Consider the following 21574-nt stretch of genomic DNA (forward strand, 5'->3'; position numbering starts at 1 on the left):
TCCAACAAATTTTCATCGCTTTTATTTGCACATTCTATTCTCTTTTGGTGCTGATGAATACTTTAATAAATTAATTAGCGTCTATATTTTACTCCAAGAAACTTTAATCATTTTTATTCGCTCATCCTTTTATCTTACGAAATTAATAAACACTTTAATGATTTAATTAACGACTGTATTTTATTCCAACAATTTTAATTACATATCTGTATGTCTCATTCTCTCACAGATCTGGTAATATTCTAATGATCGATTAGTCAAAGTTCATTGAATTCTCTATCGAATAAAATTGGTTAAAAACTAAAACGTCGTTTTTATTCACTCTTGGCATCATTAACGCTGCAACTATTAAAAGTTACAAATTTTTTCTTTAGGCTTGTATCGTTGCACAATAATGTTAAGATATTCGCGTGAACCAGATGCATAATTGTTTTTAAGATATACCGTTAAACTCTGATAGTTATAATAGTATATAAAAAAAATTACTGAAAAAATTATATTTAACCCTGAATACACGGGATTTTTGCGAAAGAAAAATTAGTAAATGACTTCGTATATAGAGAACCGTTTTTTTTTAACTTTCACCTTTCTACCCAGTTGCTGTCCTTCACTTTTAAACACACGAGTCACTCAACCCACAATTGGCAAAATTTATTCAATCGTGTAGTGATTTTATGTAAGCAAATGACTATTTTAAAGTTCAAATAATTCCCATGCATGAAACAATTTATTCAATGACAACCCACATCGATGTAAAATACGCACAAGAAAGATTATTCATTTCTATTGTTATAGAAATGAAATATTTTCGTCCTAAAAACAAACAGAGAATTTATGCTCACTTTTACGAGCAGTGCCTGACCGAGCTATTTGTTTAAACCTTCGCACACCTTGAAACGCTGCCATCAATTGTGGAGTAAACGTGCATAATTTACAAATTCGTCAATTTTATCGTCGAGCGTCGATTGCTACTGTCGTATACATATATCAACAACGTGTCGTTTATCAATAGTCGCTTTATTTATTCAAGTACAGAGCTTAATAAAGCGTATATACGCATCGTATAGCGTTAAATTGTTATTGATTCAATTTGTGCAGATACAAATCAACGCGAAAGACACATACAAAGTGTCGCAAAGCGGATATAAAGCTAATAACGAGAGTCGAAAAGAAATTAGTGTCGCGAGTGAATCTTAACGCTGCAGCAAGAAAGAATAAGAGTGTGCGTGTTTGGACTGAAGAGTAAAACAGAGTAAGAGAGAGAGAGAGAGAAAGAGAGAGAGAGAGAGAGAGAGAGAGGGAGGGGGGGGGGGGGAAACGCATTTGTAAAGAGAGACCCTGCTACTAGCTCGCGTGTGGTAGAAAAAGGAATTAGAAGAATAAAAAGTGTTAGCCAAAAGGTACAGGTGTTTCTTCAAAACATTGTGGAGTTTCGAGATTTTTTAGCCTACTGCCACCTGGTTCCTGGATTATTTACACTTGCGCATCCCCTACGTTTCTCAGTCCTTGTTTTCTTCCTTTCTTGTTTTTTTTTATTTTCTTCTCGCTCTCCTTCAACTTTGACCTTCCTTATTCAAGCTTATCAATATTCGTCCTTGTCTCTCTGTCGTTGCTCTGTTTTTCTTTCCCTCTCTCTTTCACTCTCTCTCTCTTTCTCTTTCTCTTTCTCTCTCCCCCTCCTCGTCTCAAAGTCTTCTCTAAAGGAAAAAATCATCTTTGGCGCCATCGACTCGTAAAAATGGGCGGATGCACTTCGAAGGATACCACCTCGAGTGACGAGTACGTATTCAAATAAAACAGTTTATCCTGTGTTAAGCTGTACCAAGTATACCTTGCGGCTTCCGCTATTCATCGAAAACCCCTCGAATATGTTCACGAGAACGAGAACCAATACATTGCGAAACTATGACTTCTTAGAAAATCTATAAACACTTTTTTCTCCAAGCATACCCTTCCAACCAATTAACTATTTCAAACCAAATTATTATTATCGTAAAAATACTGACTGATAAGTATCATTCTTTTTATGATTTACTTCAGTATAAAATATATTCTGTGAAAATATTTTATAATCTTTAATTTAATGAATTACATCAGTCATAACTGGTATGATTTAATTTCCATGCGATAGGGAAATGAAAATTAGCAAAGAATATTGATGATCAATATTTTATATGAATGTTTATATCCTTAGAGAGACTAATTTGCAATAATCATCCCTATAGTAATTAATATAGCAGTGGATGATAATTAAATCTATGATTTATTTTATACAAAAACATTATTATCATTTTTAGAACGTTCTTAGAAATTTCCCGTTCATTTGAATGAGTAAAAAATGTAATCCCAGCCTTCGTGCAGTAATGGATATATTTTTTGTTATCTTTTTCGGCTATTGTGTTTGAATATAAAAATGATATAACAAGTTCGTGAAAATTATAAGGAAGGTGATATTATGTATACAAAGAACACAATAAAAGTTCTCAAAAATGATTTGGGATCTGCCCTCTGAGATTACTACTGAGTAAATAAGCTACTATTCAAGATTATTGACTTGGGACAAAACTGTCATGTTTGCCGATTCGTAGAATAGGGTGCCTGATCCGTATAGATACTTGGACTCTATATCATTTTCTCAATGATATCCATTCACTGACAAAGAAATCTTTGGAAAAAGAGTAAATAAAGCTTCAAGCTTATAAATATATTCAAGGAGATTTTTCTACTATTTTTACAGCATTTATTCTATTTACAAATGTAGATTACACAAACATTGTAAGAAACATTTTGTTACTTAAATAAATGTTAGTAATATTTTTCTTTAATTTTAGGTAATTTTTGAAAATAATATTTGATATTTTAAAACTCGATCAATCATTTGTTGAAAACAATAATAACATGATTGCTATTTTATTATAAAACCTATTATAAAATCGTATTAATTATTTATTGTGTTAAACGAAACATCGAAGAGTTTTCAATCATTTCTGGGAAAATTTGTAATTTCAGTGGGGGTTTACTTTGAAAGGCATCCGTTACTTGCTTGTTTTGATTGTTCGATCAAGTAACGAAGAAGCGAAGCGCGTTTTGTTATGATCAGACAGGGAAGCAAGTAAGTGCTCAAACAGGCGGACAGGCAGGCAAAGAAAAACAGGCAGGCGAATCGCTCGTATATGTAAAAAAGAATCATATTCTAAGTGAAGAGCTGCACCCAACGATCGATAAAAAGTAAATCGTGGAATAAAAAATGACACCAACCAACTAGACGTTACACGTAAAAGCATATATATCTTACGGAAAACTTTAATATTCTTTACGCGAGCTCGAGAGAAGTACATTTGCGAAGGTACAAAAATATACAGCTCGATAAGTTTCAACAATAAATATCTTGTTTAACATTTTTAACTCGATAATAATTTCCAAGAATTTTCATAAAATTTCTGCTTCTAAATCTTGCTTAACGTAATTATCTTTAGTCAACTTTACGTAATTAAATATACAAACTAAGCGAAGAATTATCAACGGATCTTTGACAGAATTGGACGTCAAATTATAATGCAATATGTAATTCGGATACTTTTAGGATGGAAAGTTGTCATTGTTGACATTTTCGAAAACTCAAAATATAAAAGTTCTTATTTTTATTGCAATATTTCATTTGTGGCATGTTTATGCTTAATTAGCCTTTTGCAATGTAAAATATTAAAAAACCAAACTAATTTCTAAAGTGGTAGCGTTCTGCTACTTTAAAGTCCGATGACCTTTGACCTCTGGAACAATACTAAGGAATGCAACAAAGCTTGCATTATTTGCATTTAGATACTTATGACCTTCCATTCTCCATTTATCAAGGAAGCTTTGTGGTTTACTTAAGGTGTGTAGTATAAGCAATTTGAGAGATGTTATTCATCGCACGAAAGGATGAATTTTCCTTGCTTGCTTTTTATCGAGCATCGTTATTATCAATATAGTAGATTCGAGTTTTATAAACAATGCTTGCAGATGTTTCTTAGTAAGACACGGTGGTTGTATCTTACTACCACAAAGATATTATTACATCATTAGAATTACAAATCACAAAAAGAGTATATAAAATTTCAATAAATATTATTGCATTTGTTATAAATAAAAGTTTGCAAATCAGGAACTAATTAATTATAATTTTTGCAATACAACTGTATAAAAAACGTAACTTAATTTATATTAAAATAATCCTTAAAAAAAATTAAATAAACAAAATGAAAAATTAATTTCTGGCACTACCCTATTGTACTGATATGTTGAAGAAAGTCAACTTTTCTAGGATGATATACTGAGCCATTATTATATGCGGAACAGCACAAGTACACAAAAAACCTATTAAAAAAGTTGTAAAATCGAAAACGTTTCCAACTTTACAAAATTAAATAAACAGACTGGACGGAAAGTTTTCAAAATCGATGCAACATTCAACATATTTATAGCTTCGTTCGTTTCTGATTCAGTCCACGTGTCTATAAGAATAATCGTGCGCGTTGGGACTAATTTATCAACAATGTAATGTTTCTTCTATCATCCTAAATTTACCCAATTTTTTAACGCAAATTTACAGTTTTTGTGCCGGTAAAAAAAATCACTGATCAGACCACTTTTTGTTGCAAATCCAGATCGTAGCATTGAAGCTTAGTGGCTTTTCATAAAGTTGAGACTTTTGTGGTTCGCTCGTAGGCGTTAAAAAAATCATTTCTGTCGAGAGCGCATAATGGGCATATGTCAATCTGCGGACGAAGACGAGCAAAAGCCTAAATTGGCTCCAGAAACGAGGAAATCGGCAAAATCGGCTCAACGAGTTAAGGAAATGAACGAGGTAAACGAGCTTAGCGAGCAAAACGAAGTAAACACAGTAAGCGATGATGATGATGATGATGATGATGATGATGATGATGAACGACCTAATTCCGAGGATGAGTACGTATTTTGGCAAAGATCTCGTTTCGCCACTCAAATTCTTTGCACATCAATTGCGACTTGTTCCCGGGTCACTATAAATCAACACCACTCACCAAACAAATCTATCCAATCGTTTGTTCTTATCCCATTATTTTCCATTGTCAGGAAAATCCTTTTCCGAGTCTCACACTATTTTCTCATCGCGAGCCATTTCAAGCTTGAACGATAATACTTGTGCAAATTTTACACTCCATTGTTTACTCTTGCAAATGCTGAAACTGGGTTTTGTCGCAGTAGCAGAACAACTGTGTCAATTTTACATACGTAAACACGTAATTTTCACGCGTCTTGTGTCCAAGAGTCGTTATACTCTTAGATGGTATTCCGTAGCTGATGCTACCTTACCGAGAATTATATGCGATTATTCTATAGAGAAACAAGCACTTTTTATGCACGTCTATGTTGATTCTTTATTTTTAATGGAATTGTATTGGAAATTTCGTTGCTAAAAATCTCTTAAGGGATTTTTGCCCCTCCCTCGAGTGTGTATAAATAAAGAAAAGTCGTTTTGCACTGTGTAATTTTAACTTGTTAAGTGGGGATGAAAGTTAACTCGTTTTTATTTTCACAAATTATTGACATTTGAGCAATGAAAAATAATAGGTTTGTTTTCATTTGGAATCGAAGCCTGTGTTTTGTTACTGCACTATAATGGTATGTAAAATAAAGACTGTATTAACGATCAGATGTCAGTGTAATAAGACCGTCTTATCCTACTCTGTGATAAGTAATAAACAAGGCCACCCTGAAACTCCCAACAAAATTCACCTATTGTCTGTTTTCTTGGAATGTTCCTTAATTAATGTTAATTAATTAATTTATATTCGTTATAAATTAGAAGATGGTGCAGTGTAGATGGTAGAAAGAATAGAAAAGATTCCCCATTTAACTAGTTAATTTGTGTTAAGGTAAACTTGGCGCGAGTGGTTCGATGTTTGCTTCGCGTAATTCATTGTTGAAAAGGCTGTTTATCAACTCTGTGGATACCGTAAAACGAAGAAGCAACGCATACTTCGGTCCTTCATTTTACTTGCTGTTTGTCAGAACATTTCAAACGTGAGTAAAATACGAAGGGTCCCTTGTTTTCATTTACTTCAATTTACCATCATGATAGATGTGTCTTCATGCAACAATTATGGAAATCAGTCACCGAATCTTTAAATGCAATTGTAACTGTTATATATTCACTTTCACACCTGAGTAATTGTCGAGCTGTTGTATCATAAATAAGCTTCGCAGTCGTTACAACATTTGATGGCCGATATGTTTAATCTATATGTTTATTTTGTGTGTAAATCTATTGGAAAGATTTACAGTTTTAGAAAAGTATGAAAAAGTTAACGTTATTCATATATGAGTATCAAAATCTTTTAATTTCTTTGACATTCAGATAGGATTGTTTTAATTTTCTATTTATATTTATTATAAAATCGAATGTAACGATAAGTAAAAATGTTTTCTATAAATTAATTGTAAAAGTTAAATTTTTCTTTGTATATGTAAATATATAATTATCATTCTATAAGAGCAAATGCTCTCTGTGACTTTATGAGATTTTTGAGATAACAGGGTTGATTGTTTTTTAAAAATTGGTAATTTTGTGCTATGAAATGTAAGAGATTAATGACTTAATTAATTTTTATTGTTTCAGTAAAAAAGGCGGCGAGATGGTTGATCAAGCAGTACTCGATAAATTGGAGGCTGGCTTTGCCAAGCTTGCTGCATCTGACAGCAAATCTTTGCTGAAGAAGTATTTGACAAAGGAAATTTTCGATCAGCTGAAAACAAAAAAGACCTCGTTCGGATCAACTTTGCTGGATGTGATCCAATCTGGATTGGAGAACCACGATTCTGGTGTAGGTATCTATGCCCCAGACGCTGAATCTTACACCGTTTTCGCTGATTTGTTCGACCCCATCATCGAAGACTACCATGGTGGATTTACTAAGAGCGATAAGCATCCACCCAAAGATTTTGGAGATGTTGATACTCTTGGAAACCTTGATCCCACTGTAAGTTTCAGTCTGCAGCTGTTAATAATATTTAAACTGACTAAACAAAATGTAGATCAATACAATCTGTAAAAAAAACATCTTGTAACAATTTTTATTGCTGTGGAGTTAAATAGAAATTAATAATTTTTATAAACTGATATCTTATCATTATTTTGTAGGGTGAATACATCGTCTCTACACGTGTAAGGTGTGGACGTTCTTTAGAAGGATATCCATTCAATCCTTGCTTAACCGAAGCACAATATAAGGAAATGGAAGAGAAGGTATCGTCCACTCTATCTGGATTGGAAAACGAATTAAAGGGAACCTTTTACCCTCTCACTGGCATGAGCAAAGAAGTCCAGCAGAAGCTCATCGACGATCATTTTCTCTTCAAAGAGGGTGATCGCTTTTTGCAAACTGCTAATGCTTGTCGATTCTGGCCTACTGGTCGTGGTATTTTCCATAATGATGCCAAGACCTTCTTGGTCTGGTGCAACGAAGAAGATCATCTTCGTATTATCTCTATGCAGATGGGTGGTGATCTTGGACAGGTACTTATTAATCCTACAAATGTGTATTTTAATTGAATGAAAATGGAATAAGTAAAAAGGAAAGTCCTTTTATTTCTGTCGGCTAGAGAGAAAAGGTATTATAAGATTAGGCTTGCTGGATATTCCATTTTCATACTGACTTTATTAGAAAAAGAATACGTGTAATTAGTAAATTGTGTTATTCCTTCAGGTCTATCGTCGCTTGGTTACTGCTGTGAATGATATTGAGAAGAGGTTGCCATTCTCTCACAACGACAGGCTTGGATTCCTCACTTTCTGCCCGACAAATCTCGGCACAACAGTGCGAGCCTCTGTTCACATTAAGGTACCGAAGCTTGCAGCCAACAAGGCCAAGCTCGAAGAGGTCGCTGCCAAGTTCAACTTGCAAGTGCGTGGCACACGCGGTGAGCACACCGAAGCTGAAGGTGGCATCTACGACATTTCCAATAAGCGACGTCTCGGTCTTACCGAGTATCAGGCTGTGAAGGAGATGCACGATGGAATTGCAGAGCTTATCAAGATCGAGAAGGAACTTTAAACGAGTACTACCCATCATGCTTTACCTCCTCTCCCCTCCTTGTCCCCCCTCCCCCTTAATACCCTCATCCATTTCCTCCCTCGATTACAACAATTATCTCAAGTAATAAATACACAAAATGTGTATGAAAGAGAGTGGGAGAGAGATGTTAATTACACCCGCGAATACAAGAAACACGGAGCTGCCCGAATGTCCCAAGAGCTCATCATGCAAACAGGCTGACTCAGGGTACGCTTTCAGCATGTATTAAAGTTTGGCTAATGGCCAAAGATACAAGAGATCATAGAGTTGTCATTCGTCTAGTTAGTTTCTTTCTCTTATTCAGTATTCATTATCTGTCGATAGCTGAGGTTTTCCTGACTCTCTTCCTTGTTGCCAGCTAAAGCGTCCCTGTTTTACTTGTACGCAGATAAATACACCCAAACACAAATTTTAACTACCGCTGTTATTAATAATATCTTATGTTACTTTTAACGAGTTCCTTTTAATTATCTCTACCAAAAATGTATGAATACAAAGCAATACAGTCTGTTGTACTATACTTTATGTTGTAGTATTTTATTTTCTTATTTTCTCGTAATATTTTTTTCTTTTTGCTTAACGGTACCACCTCAGTCAGTCAGTTGTGTACAATGAATAAGCGCAGTATCCTCGCTTTTACTCATTAGAACATCGAACCATTACTACTTGTTATCTATACGTAGACCACCATTGCATCCAATGCCAGCAGTATAGTGCTACAAAATCTATGATTGTCTAATAAGTAGTATAATGGATAATACAAATGAGTAACTAATTGATTAATATTAGTGTATCAGTTGAGTTTTGATTGGATGACGGAGGATAAGTGAAGTTCTGCAGCGCTCAAGGTTTTTAGTCCAAATTTGTGGGATGCCGATGTCGTTCACGTTTTTTCATTATCTTTTTTACCAAAGTCAACATCTGCGAAGCAAACGACGCAAAGTGTAAGCGCTGCAGTAAGCACTATACCTATCTAAGAAACAGATGTACGAAGATACCAGTTTAAACACACAAATAAAAAGACATACACCTTATAACATCTTGTGGCCACATTTATTTTTACCCTGAATTCTGCTTGGCTATTTTAAAAGCGGAAAAATCCGTTAGAATTATCGACCACTCTTTTATTTAATTCTACGTGTAGAATCGTAGTTTTAAATACTGACAAAGAAATATACATTTTGCATTTAAAATGTTTATTCATAAATGTAATGCGTTTAAACGACTTGCAAAAGATTACACATCAGTACTATGAATACATTTAATCAGATTTAAAATAAATGCTGATTCTGAGTTTTAAAAACATCCTTTATATAAAAATATACTATAAGTACATATGAGTATACTTATAGTAAATACATTTAATTTTGGACATATATTTCAATAAATATACATATATGTCTAACATGCCAATCAAATGTTCGTCAAAATAGTATTCGTTAAATCGATACTAGAAAAATATAATATGCAGTAAGCAGTCTCAAGAAAGTTTTGTACATCTTAACGTTATAAAAGGATATTTTTAGAAGATAAAATCTTTATGTCAATACAATTATTGAACAATTCAAATAATTGCATATAATAGTGAGACTAATTTTTAAATAAGATTCGTGACAGTAAGAAATTCTTTTTAGAAGTATAAGTATAAATCGACGATTCACAATTTTTAGGTAAAACATAGTCAAGAATCACCCTGCTATGCCGGTTTTCGTAACAAGTGAATATTTAAAAACTAATACTCGCATGCATAAAATTATTTGGTAGCATAATTATAAAAATGAGAATAATGATGAAAAATATCACGTTTGGTGCCACACGCAATGCAAATGTTGATATCTAATAAATAATAACATTCAGTAACACTTAAATAGGAAGTTTGAGTCACAGCACTCTTCGTATATGTTGAATAACCTGGTTGAATCCAGAAATCATTTTTAATGTTCAAAATACATAAAGTCCTAAAAAAATAAAGAGTATTAATTGGTGTTTAACCAGAAATATAAATATAGGATATTCTCTATGATTTTACTGTATAAACAATTTACCAAATAGCACTTACAATTAACAAGCATGCCCCCAGTAAAACAGCTTTTATACTGACGTCGAGATCTAGGGGAAAATGTACTGCAAAGAAGTCTGTATCAGTCAAAAACTCACGAGCGATTCCACTCCATTTTTTCCTAATTTGGCCAACTTGTCTTCTACCATCTGTGCTTAGTATCTGAAATTTATTAATAAAGGTAGTACGAAAATTCTCATTAATCCATTGGCCTAATTATTCTAATTGATACAGAATATTATCAAAATTACTAAATTGAACACTCCAATTATTAAAGGTTCAACTATAGTCTACTTTGAGAGCCTAATTAGTTTTTATTAGGAAAGGAAATAGAATTATTTTAAACATTAAGGTAATACATTAAACATATTAAATTTATGGTTCTTTTAATTTCTTGAATATTTTTTGTCAGTAGGATGATTGTCACTAAATTCAAATAAAACGCTTACCTGGTAAGAAACGTCAACGCAACAACGGAAAAGGGGACCTTCAATCTTTAGCACAGTGTCACCGAATGCATTTTTAATTGAAAACAAAGGCCTCCAGAGGGTCCATTCTTGTATTACCGATCCCAATAAGTTTCCTTGAGAATATACTTCCATTTCCTAAAATTGTTAACGTCTGTTTTTAATCACCACAGGCAAAAAATGAGTTTTTAAAAACCAACAGAATATACCAATTGGTGCAAAAATAGCTCATAATATATAAAAACAACAATCGTACTGGCTTTTCAAATATGATACAATAAACATATAAGATCAGTAGTTTATTATTTAACCAATATATATGATAATAATTTGTTCCGAGTACATAAAGACTGAAGGAAAATCTAGATTATTCATTTTAGTAGTATAATATTTGAAAAGGCAATAAACTCGAACCAGAAATGATTGAGAAACAAGTAAAACAAGGGAATTAACTTTTCAGTGACTAAGAAGAAGGATAATGGTCTTTAGAAAGCTTATATTATGAAAGTTTTTGTATTTTATGAAGCTGAAGTAACTTGCTGGAAAGAGTGTGCAAAACTAAGAAGCTCTAAAATTAAATTCAGTCAAGTGGATTTTGGAGTTAGTCGAGTGGTGGTGTATAGATAACGCAGTGTAAAAAAGGAGCTAATACATTATAACATTAATAAACGACGAGGGAGAGAGAGACTAATATTGGTAAAAAGAATCGATAACAGAAAAAGTTAAAAATATTGAATTAAATGGAGCTACTTTTTTAGAGTAACGACATTACATAGCTAGGTCGTTTTTAGCACACACATAAATTACCACAAGTAAAAGTCGACTAAAGCCATCGTCAAGGCGTAAAATTACAATTTTCCAATTTAAATACAAGTTTACGATAAATTATCAGTATATATTCAGTGCTAATAAAAATTAAACTTAAAAATTCTTACCTGTAAACAGCAAGGATAGCAACACCTAGTGCATCTAAAAGGACGAGTTATAGTCAGGACTTGTCTCATGCTTGCATCCATAACGTGAAACTCGCATTCTCGTTGTGAACCACAGAACGTACGTGATAAACATGAGGATTGTTCTTTCACAAAAAATACAGTCTCACCATTTGCATTAGCCACATTGTACTTGTTCTTCGTTTCCCAGCCCGTGATAGCTAAAACCAAAACACTCGTCATGAAAACTATCCAGTAATTTTGTTCAACTATGCACATAATATAAAGGAATTGTAATTAATCATCTGAAAAACTCCTATGAATGATGGACCGGTTTGAAAATCTATAAATAACTAAAATTTCTTCGAAATAGAGAAATTTTTCATTTTCATCGTGGCACCGAATATAAAATCACTTTGCACTAAAATTAATGAGGAGTAAAAATTTTAATGCAGAATAAGTATCAATTGTCAGTTTAAAAATATAAGAAAGTAAATTTTATTGCATTTTTTCTATCTTAGTGCAATTTAGGTAGAAATTAAATACAAGTAAATAAAAGAAAGAAGATCGTAGTAAACATACCTTCTAGGAACTCCAGTTTCTGATTAACAATTAAAGAATCAAGGCTCATAAGGTATTGCAAGCCTGGTGGACAAGTCGTATTTGGCAGCTGCCATCCACCTGGAAATATTCAAACGATTGTTTTATAATATTTAAACTATATATACAAAACTTTGATTCATCTTTCTCTATCGTAAACTATAATCTATTCATCAATATTGTTTCAACAATCAGAAAAATGACAAAAGTACAATTTATCACACATTTAAAAAATCTTTAAAAATCACATGTTCCTGTTAAATACAAAATAATGCATTACGAATAAAAATAATATTACAAAGCAGTTTGGGAGTGTAATATAAAATATTCATGTGATACTTTATTGAAAACCTTTGCTCCTCTTCTGTAAGAAATCTCGTATAGCCCCTTCTTTTGCAATATTTTCTCACAGTCTGCCTTAAAAGCGTTCTTAGTCTCCGACGAATTTGTTGTACTCTAATTTTCCATGAAACTGCCAGGTACTCAGATTCCATCGCGTGAGTCAGAAGAGCCAAATGCTTTTAAGATATTTTTTCTTTAAGTATATACAATTAACTCGAGCGAAGCTTAACATTCCTTAAATTCTAATTGACTATTTTGGCCATTGCGTAACTGTACTTAAGACACGTTCGACTCAACAATATTCGTCCTAACGATACAGAGAGTCTCACTGGATCACCAAATTATTAAGTGCATATATGTATAAACTATTGATGGATCTTGAATATGGATGAGACGTAGAAGAAAATGGTATTTCTTGGAGACCGACGTGACGAGTGAACCAAGTCGTGATGAACGTGCAATTGTGGACGTTGATCGTCTTACTGCAAGGCTTTCCTTGCTCTCTAGTATATCCTTGTAGTCGTTTGCACCCCCGGACAGATAAGCTTGTCTGTTTTCCATGCGACACATTCACTTCCTTGCTCACTCTTCTTTTACTCTTATCTCACATAACAGATAAATTAAGAAAAACTATACAAAAAGACTACGAGGAGTCTCATTATTCACACTCCAGAAACGAGACTCTTGGGTACTTTCCACATTAACAATCATCCAGATAATTCATAACTATCAGAACAAAAAATATATATTTTAGTCTAAACAGAAATATACATTACTTTTCAGTAACTCTGACAATCTCTATTGAACGTGACATTATAGCAATAAGTTTATTCAATTTTGTCATAAATAACATTTTCTTGCAAAGTTTAACCGTTTGACAGCTGAGGAAGCGCTATCGCGCTCTTCTTGTAAATGCGAAGTTTCTGTAAACAATCGGTATTTTTTAATTTTTGTTGTTGCAATGCAATACAAGTGAGTTTATTGTATGAAAAGTGTTTTACATATTTTCCCATGCACACGCAATTAGTGCCGCAGTTTAGGCATATGTCCGAAAAAATACGTCAGCAGCCAAACGGTTAATGCTTTTGCATGTAAACAATTTTTAATATAATTTTCTTTTATTTCTGGAATAATAATATGAAAAAATAATTAAGATTGTTATTTCTTTGTAATTGAATAATTGATAATATCACGTTCGATCGAAAAGAAGTCAATAACAATTGCATATATTAACAGAAAAAATACAAAATTTCTTGTACGAAAAGTTTGCTCCTTTTGAAAATAATTCCAATCGGATTATCTTATAATACTATTTAAACGAGATTTAACTCGTAGAAGAAGCAGAGATAGTTGAGGGTAAATATGAAAAATTTAAATCGTTTAGAAACGAGAGTGAATATGCCATGTTAACGGGATGCTCCGTCTTGCTGGGAGATTAAATGATTGTGACGTCATACGATATCATAACGTGCTGTTAATTGAGCGGTAAAAGCTGGACGAGGGAAATAACGGCATTTTACATTATAGCACTTTTTTTTTTTTAAATAATAGATCAAGGAGCAAACGAATCAATGCACCCAGTACGATAAGATTAAACAGAAGAATATTCCACAAATAAATATTTAAAGTATCACAAACTTAATAAAATTTCACAATTTCATATACAATAATATCGGTGAGCTGCTAACAGGGTTCTTGTACTTTTACAGAATTTTCAGCTTTACCACAGATAATGCATCAACGTTATCTTCAAAACCTTCGGTAACGTAGAAAATTGTTTATCATTCCGTTGTTCGAGTTCATCTAATCGATATTATCTCTTTAATTCAGACTACAAAAAAGAAGATTCCAAACCATACATGGGTTTTCTTTTATCATTCTGACACTGTGTCTAAGATTACGTTTACTGTTGTTAATAAACAAACAAGATTATTAATATTAATAATATTGCTCCTATTCTTAACACTATTAACAATGTTTAACAATTAATTAATAATCTTTACACTAATATTCGGTAAAAGCACCAAGTGTCTTACAAATTTCCAAGCTTTAACAGATAATAACGGTACAACATAAGTTTAACCACACACATCACTTTTGTAAACTGCAACAGCATTGCAGAGGAGAGAAACTTTTATAGAGTGATAATGAATAATGTGCAAAAACACAGGTGTATTAATTATATACACATAACAAGATGGAGAGGTTTATGATACTTTTAAACACGAATTGCTATTAGAGTATCAATCTTGAATTTTACAAACATATAATGACGAGGTGTTTCTTTGGAGAAAAAACATACCTATAGTCAAGTATATCACAATCGCGATTGATAAGTGTATGTACAGTAACATAAGGCAGCTTTGATAATTTAAGATTGTTCAGAGAAAAGCGTTATTTACACAGCACCAGATAAGAGTAGACAGTAGGGAGAAGGAAGCAGACGAACCAAGAGGTTTAATTTTTCTCGAACGTGCTGTACATTTTTAAGACTAACGAGAAACGTGTTCTTGTATGACAAACACTTTTTACATCGAAATTTGCCTTGAAAATCAAACCTTTTCTAATTTTTCACTTTTAAACAAAACATCCTGCATATCAATATCTCAGATGTAAGTTGTAGTAAATTATTGCAGATTTAAATATCTCGTAACTTTGATAAATAAAATTGGCAAATTTTTTTCACTTTAAAAAAATATTGAGACTTTTAGTTTTTATTTATCACTATTATACTTTAAATAATTGAAAGCATTTAAACAGTTTACCTCTGAGTTGCCGATATATAGTCCTCATGTAATAAGAAACATTCATGTTATACAAATTATTATCACCTTTACACAGCAAGTCAAACTTAAGGACGGTAGCAAAAAATTTTAAAACGATAAGAAACCATTGAATTTTAAATCAACTATATACTTTGTTTCACAAAATTAAACAGTTTTCTAAATGTTCAAAACGTCGTTTATAAACAAATCAAGGATGAAGAATACGATTTTTATGCATTTCTCGTAAAAGCTTATGCAAAAACTGTAATTTTCATTCATGGATAAACAATAAACGGTGCAAAGAAAAGTTCTAAAAATATCAGAGAATCTTGCGCACTATTACAAATGAACTGATTGAATTTTTAATAGATTCCAATCAATTTGAACAATTATTCATTTTAGTTAGCAAAAAATTTATGAATATCCTTGAAAATGATTTATATTTTACGAACGAACGTCACTCTTTGAATTTTTTTAGAATTTTAAATTGCACAATTAACGAGAAAATTAAATGTAATTAAGAAGTTACAGTGTGTTAGTTTGTTGATTCGAACGTCTTTAAATACGAAAAATTCAGGCCAAACTTAAATTTGTTACACGATTATAACGAAGAACTTTGGAGAACAGACTTGTATAGAAGTGTCATTGTACCGACTACAGATTCAAATGTGTTATAAGAAACGTTGAGACGACCTGTTTTGCTCGACAATATCAAGTCAACATACGTACCCGTCCCTCTTTCCCTTAATGAAAACTATCATTATCTACTTGTGTCCTCTCTTTCCATCCCGTTCTCCCATAACTGCCTGATAAACAATTCTCTTTCCATCTTCTTCATCTTCTTCCTCTTCACACATCTTCATCTCTTATACACCAAATCTCTCATGTCACGAAAGAATCAAAAACACCATTTAATATTGCATAATTTGTTTAAAATATCAATTTTTATGCATGAACAAAATGCATTAATTTGTTAATCATTCAATTTCACCAGTGACTACTATGTAATAAGTTACTACAAAATTGATTTGAGTATATAAACTAAATCAACTTGATTAATGTTTAGCTTAGACCCCATTACTTGCTATTATAGAAAAATTTTCTAATGCTTCAACTTCTCCACCTTTCATCGTGTCACACCTTAGGCCCTCTTATTCTTCTCTATCTTTTTTTAAAATATTAATAGAACTCATCTGATTATAATTGTATGTACAAACATATTTATTAAAAAATATATTCATAAGTTTCTCTCTGTTATGAGTAATTTATATTTAATTGTAACTTTGTATTTTATATCTGCATAATTTCAATATTTTTAAAATTATTATTTTATTATTATAATTATGATTTAATATTTACTTTCAACGTTATTTAAATGGAATATTTTTTAACATAATTCAATATTATAACAAAACTTTTTATACTATATATTTTTTAATTATTACATTTTGCAGAAATTTGTGGTCCATCATCCGCAGGATGCTCAAACTTACACGGAAGCGATAAAATGATTCACTATATTCGAGTGTCTAAAAGAAGCTTGGGATATCTTAAATTTTATTGATAGCGTTCATTTTTCACTGTATGAAAAATTATATAAACTTTTATAAATTTGTTTTTATTTTTTCAAAAAATAAGCGCACATATGTGATACAATTAAATATTTGTTGGGCTATGTATGTATCTCATTAACCAAAGGCCACCGAAAATTCAATGGTAGGCCATTTATTCTGAATGATTCATACTAATTACCAGCCAGTTTGCCTACAGCGTTGCCGCATTTTCTCGATATTACTGACGAACAAGCTCGGATGACAAATCTTGCTTGCTGCTTATTCAAAATCTTTAAATGTCACTAATTAAGTACAAAGTAAGAATTTATTAATTATTGTCCTACAAAGTTTTTAAAATATATTTAGCCGAGTGTTATCACAATCAATTTATAATTAAGCCAATATAGCTTTTTATTATTTAACATTAAGTACTATACCTAGAAAAAATTATCTTGTTAGTTTACATATTTATTTTGGTCGAGGTAAAATTCACCAGACTTTACACGATGCTAATCTCGACCGATTATCCAATAAATGTAAAGTTATGCAATTTTTATCCAACATATTTTTATTTTTTCTTAAGAGTTAGATTTCGATATTTATTTAGTTAAAGATTTAAAGTATTTATCAATTCATTTTATGAAAAATTTTATTATCTATTGTACGTTAAAAAGTACCTTTTCATATATTCATTTTATTAAATAAAAGAAAAATATATCGCATTATTTTTGTATCATTATCTATTAAAGTACAAATAAAAGTGTATTTTATCTTGAAATACTTGTACAATGCTAGCATCTAGCAATGAATCATCAGACTCTTTATTTCGCTGTTAATGTGTTGTAGACAAGCTCTGGCGAGCCTATTTGGTTTTATCATTACAATGACAAAAATAGCTACAATTTGAAATCTTACAGATTATACTTTATCCTAGCTAAAAATCTGTGTACTAAATTTAATATTTATTACGTATATTAACATTAAATTTACCAAAGGATCATATTCATGACTGTGTATTTAACTTTTATTTAATGTAGAGTCATTATTATTATAAATTCAATAAATTTGAAACGTTCAAAGATTAAAAAATTGTCTATATACTTAAGTTCCACAACTCCTTTTATCAAAAATTTTCTATTTTATCGAAAACAAATAAATAAACAAACCTGGATTAGGATAATTCATCATTGGTTCAGGTGGAACTACTATTGGCTCAGGATGTAGTGCAGGTGCACTTGGATGGTAAGCCATTATGTAAAATTATTGTCACACACTTGTACCTGCAAAAAATAAAAATTTATTTATTAAAAATTGACACTGCATATAATAAACAGAGGAAATACATACTACCATGCGTTGGTAAAATGATATACATATATATAAACAATAAACAAAATGGAGAAAAACGAAAGTTAAATTATAATTATTACTTATTAAAACTATTAGTAACCCTTGTCTCTTATCTATAAGATCTTAAATACGTAAAACATGTGTTACTGATAATTCAATAAATACTAATAATAACTTAACTTTCGATGTCCACGAATAAGTGTTTACAGAAGATATGAAATTCTGTTATTAAACGATTTATAGATAAAATAAACTAATCGTTTTATATTGTGATGTCAAATTCACCAAAATTTGGCTTTGCTTTTCCACCAGTTACAAGTTTACTTTATAATAATTTATGTAAACAATTATAAAATCCATCGTCACATAGCCTATGTTTTCATAGAGTGATTAAAATCGTTTCAGGTTAGAGTAAACACTCCATTAATATAAACTCTTAAAGATGGACTACAATTTTTTTTATTAATGGAACTCTAATCATATTTTAATCCCTCAATTTAAATACTGTCGAGTAACAATTACAACTATCTCCAGGTAGTCTTATTTCATAATTACACTTTTATTCCTATGAAATCTTGTTAGATTTTTATGTTTACTGCATCAGATCTTCACACAGATCTGGTCTTGCAAAAATATTTCAAGAATGTTAAAGAAATATTGCTAAACGCAGAAAAAATGAAATATATTTTAACAGGGATTATTGTAAAAAATTATATATAATAATTTCAATGAACAAACCTACTCTCTAGACGTTTTACGTTTGACTGAAGTTATCATGCTGCTGCTGCTAAACCGTGATTCATCGAAGGTTTTCTTGGAAAAAAGTCGAAAAAAATTGATTTTCACTATCAATGTAAACTGTTGCTTAGCGTTGCTTAAGAAACCGCAGTTTTAAATGTTTTTACAAAAATTAATAAAATCCAACTTTATACGCATGGATAAAAAGAGCATTTAAGTAAAAAATTGCACGTGTTAATGCTCCTCCTATACCACGGTTTTATAAACTTTAAACACAGCATCCATATTCAATCACACTCACACAGGCTGATAACAATTCTTATAATTTATCATTTATCACTATAATAATTGTCATAATTATCGCTTATTCTTGATAATAATTACTGTTAAAGTTAATGCTCGACCAAAACAATATTTAAATCTGCAAGTGAATCAACGATCTAATTAATTTACCGAAAATCTATCAATAGTAAATAATAAACAACAAAATACACTCATCGTCTTTTTTTTAAACTAAATTAACGCTTCTTTAAACATTCTTTAAAAATTATTGCAAAATGTTAAGCACTTTTATAAATGATTTATAAAATTTGAAGTTATAAAATATTAAATTGTATATTAAACATATATTGGCTGAATTTAAAAAATAAATACCAACAAGTTTCGTGTTAAAATAGAAATGAAGACTCTGGTTATAAATATATATTGTTTGCAGGGGAAGATAAAATAAAAAATATATAAATTAAGTAATTTTAAATTGTTAAATTTAAAATGTGTATAATAAATAATAATAGCTGTCAGGTATATTTTATATTATAATTTATAGTCTATAAATGTATGTATGTAGATACGTTAATATATTTGTTTAGAAAATACTTGATAACACGAAACATTATCCAGACATTACTATACATTATTAGGTCATCGTACACTACCACCTTATCGCATATTATTTATTGCAAGAGGTCATTGTTGCTTTTACGGGCAATCAAAAAGCGTTTATTATAAATAATATCAGGATATACTATATTTGTCACCATTCATACGGACAATAACCTATCAAAAATAGTAAAAAAAAAAATTCCTCCTTAATATCAAACCTACCAACAAACTTTTATACGCGTGTCTTTACAGTTAAAACAGTCGGATCTCTGAATGATTGATTTTGTGTTGAATAAACATTTTACAAACGGGTATAAAACTGCTATTCTAACATCTCGAAAATAAGTATTAAATACTACTGGTGATTAAAAAACTATGATTTGGTTGAATAGCTCTACAACTCGTTTTTATTTCTCTAATCGTTCCAAGGTAAATGTTCGTATTTTTTTAAATGTTTATTATGAATAAAATCAGGTAGTTAATACTCCGATAGAAACTGAACAAGCAAAATTATTAATTTTTATAACTTTATTATTATCAAAAAAGAAATTAAAATTTCATTGATATTAAAGACAAGAAAAGTGAGAAGAATGACACTACACAAACTCCTATGTTATGACGTCATCGTATCAAGTAAGAGTCCAGGATGAATCTACGCTGTTGCATATGCCAAGGTCGTAGTCATAGAGCTCCCAAATAAAGAAATGTACACAAACGTGATTGTAGAAAAGAGAAAGCAATGAATATCTTTTATGTTGGGTATGATAACTGTTACAAACATTACAATTTTAGGTTTTAACTTACTTATAAAAGAGAGCAGCCGATGCTGCTCTGCTTCAGGTAAACTATTTTAACGTATAAATGTATTAATGTGAATAGGTATACAGAATAGGGTATATATATGTATATTCACACCATTAAGTTTAGCGTTGCAATGCGCACACTCGAAAATCATTCCGAAGCACATGCTGCACATGTGCGTTTGGAATGGCTGAATGAACCGTCCTATGTCCTATTGTTGAATGTTCTGTCCCGTTTTCTATCGTTTGTATGTGCATCAAACACTATGATTTTCTTTCCTTTCCAATTCTACAATTTTCGAAACATCTGCTAGTATCGAGTTTTCATAATGTTTCATTTTGATTGCCAATATATATTCTTTTAATATTTCTCGTTTAGTTACACCGAAAATCAAATAACTTTATGAAGCAATTATTTCAAATGTTCCAAAATATCCACAAAAATAGTTTTCTATAGAGCTTCCTGATAACTTGGAAGTTCTGAAATATAGCCTCAAATGCGATCAGTTATTTCTTGCTGTGAATAAAATATAGGGTATGTGGAAATCGAAATTTTAGGAAATTTCACTAAACATGAGTCATAGTAAGTGATAACTTAAAATATGAGATAGATTTCTGTCGTTATAGGGGCCTGAAAGGAGATGATGAAAAAAGAAAAATGTTAAAGCAACAGCGGTAAGTCATATGAAAGATAAAGATAGAACGTGAGAGAGTTCCGAGGTCGTGGATAGCCTCGTCTGAAAGATAACAAAGTGACATTCGTATCCGGTAAAAGGAATTACCACACACTTACCACCACGCCGTGTATATTCACTTGCAATTTTCTACTTGTAAGTTGTGTATTTTCATCTCTAGCGTTTTCTCTTCTAATGAATGCTCGTTGGAAAGGCGGCATGAAAGAAACTTATTGAAAACCACAGTCGTCGATGTCGTCGTATGAATAAGTGGCGCTGATTGGTCGATGAGTTTAACGAGAAACGTCCACCAATG

General features: G+C 31.3%; 2 protein-coding genes across 7 annotated transcripts; one reads left to right on the forward strand and one right to left on the reverse strand.

The window, feature by feature from the left end:
- The first annotated feature begins 1701 nt into the window (after positions 1-1701).
- Positions 1702-8616, forward strand: Argk1 (Arginine kinase 1). The gene is made up of 4 exons (XM_066726184.1): positions 1702-1779; positions 6641-7001; positions 7163-7537; positions 7728-8616. Exons 1-4 carry the CDS (start codon positions 1739-1741, stop codon positions 8073-8075), a joined length of 1125 nt encoding a protein of 374 aa, XP_066582281.1. The 5' UTR covers positions 1702-1738; the 3' UTR covers positions 8076-8616.
- Positions 8226-21510, reverse strand: LOC136772935 (phospholipid scramblase 2-like). 6 transcript variants are annotated; one of them, XM_066726186.1, is made up of 7 exons: positions 21378-21510; positions 17981-18094; positions 12137-12235; positions 11558-11775; positions 10605-10760; positions 10156-10317; positions 8226-10054 (listed from the first exon to the last, which is right to left on the reverse strand). In XM_066726186.1, the coding sequence occupies exons 2-7, from the start codon at positions 18063-18065 to the stop codon at positions 10031-10033; spliced, it is 744 nt and encodes a 247-aa protein (XP_066582283.1). In that variant the 5' UTR covers positions 18066-18094; positions 21378-21510; the 3' UTR covers positions 8226-10030. The 6 variants fall into 6 exon arrangements, with proteins under 6 accessions (XP_066582283.1, XP_066582282.1, XP_066582285.1 ...); XM_066726185.1 differs by lacking the exon at positions 21378-21510 and adding an exon at positions 20589-20698; XM_066726188.1 differs by lacking the exons at positions 17981-18094; positions 21378-21510 and adding exons at positions 12506-13094; positions 15791-15882.
- Between the last annotated feature and the right edge of the window lie 64 nt (positions 21511-21574).

This window comes from Prorops nasuta, unplaced genomic scaffold (genome assembly GCF_024137725.1).
Source record: "Prorops nasuta isolate Cenicafe-Biocafe unplaced genomic scaffold, Cenicafe_Pnas_1.2 PNAS00004, whole genome shotgun sequence".
Lineage (NCBI taxonomy): Eukaryota > Metazoa > Arthropoda > Insecta > Hymenoptera > Bethylidae > Prorops > Prorops nasuta.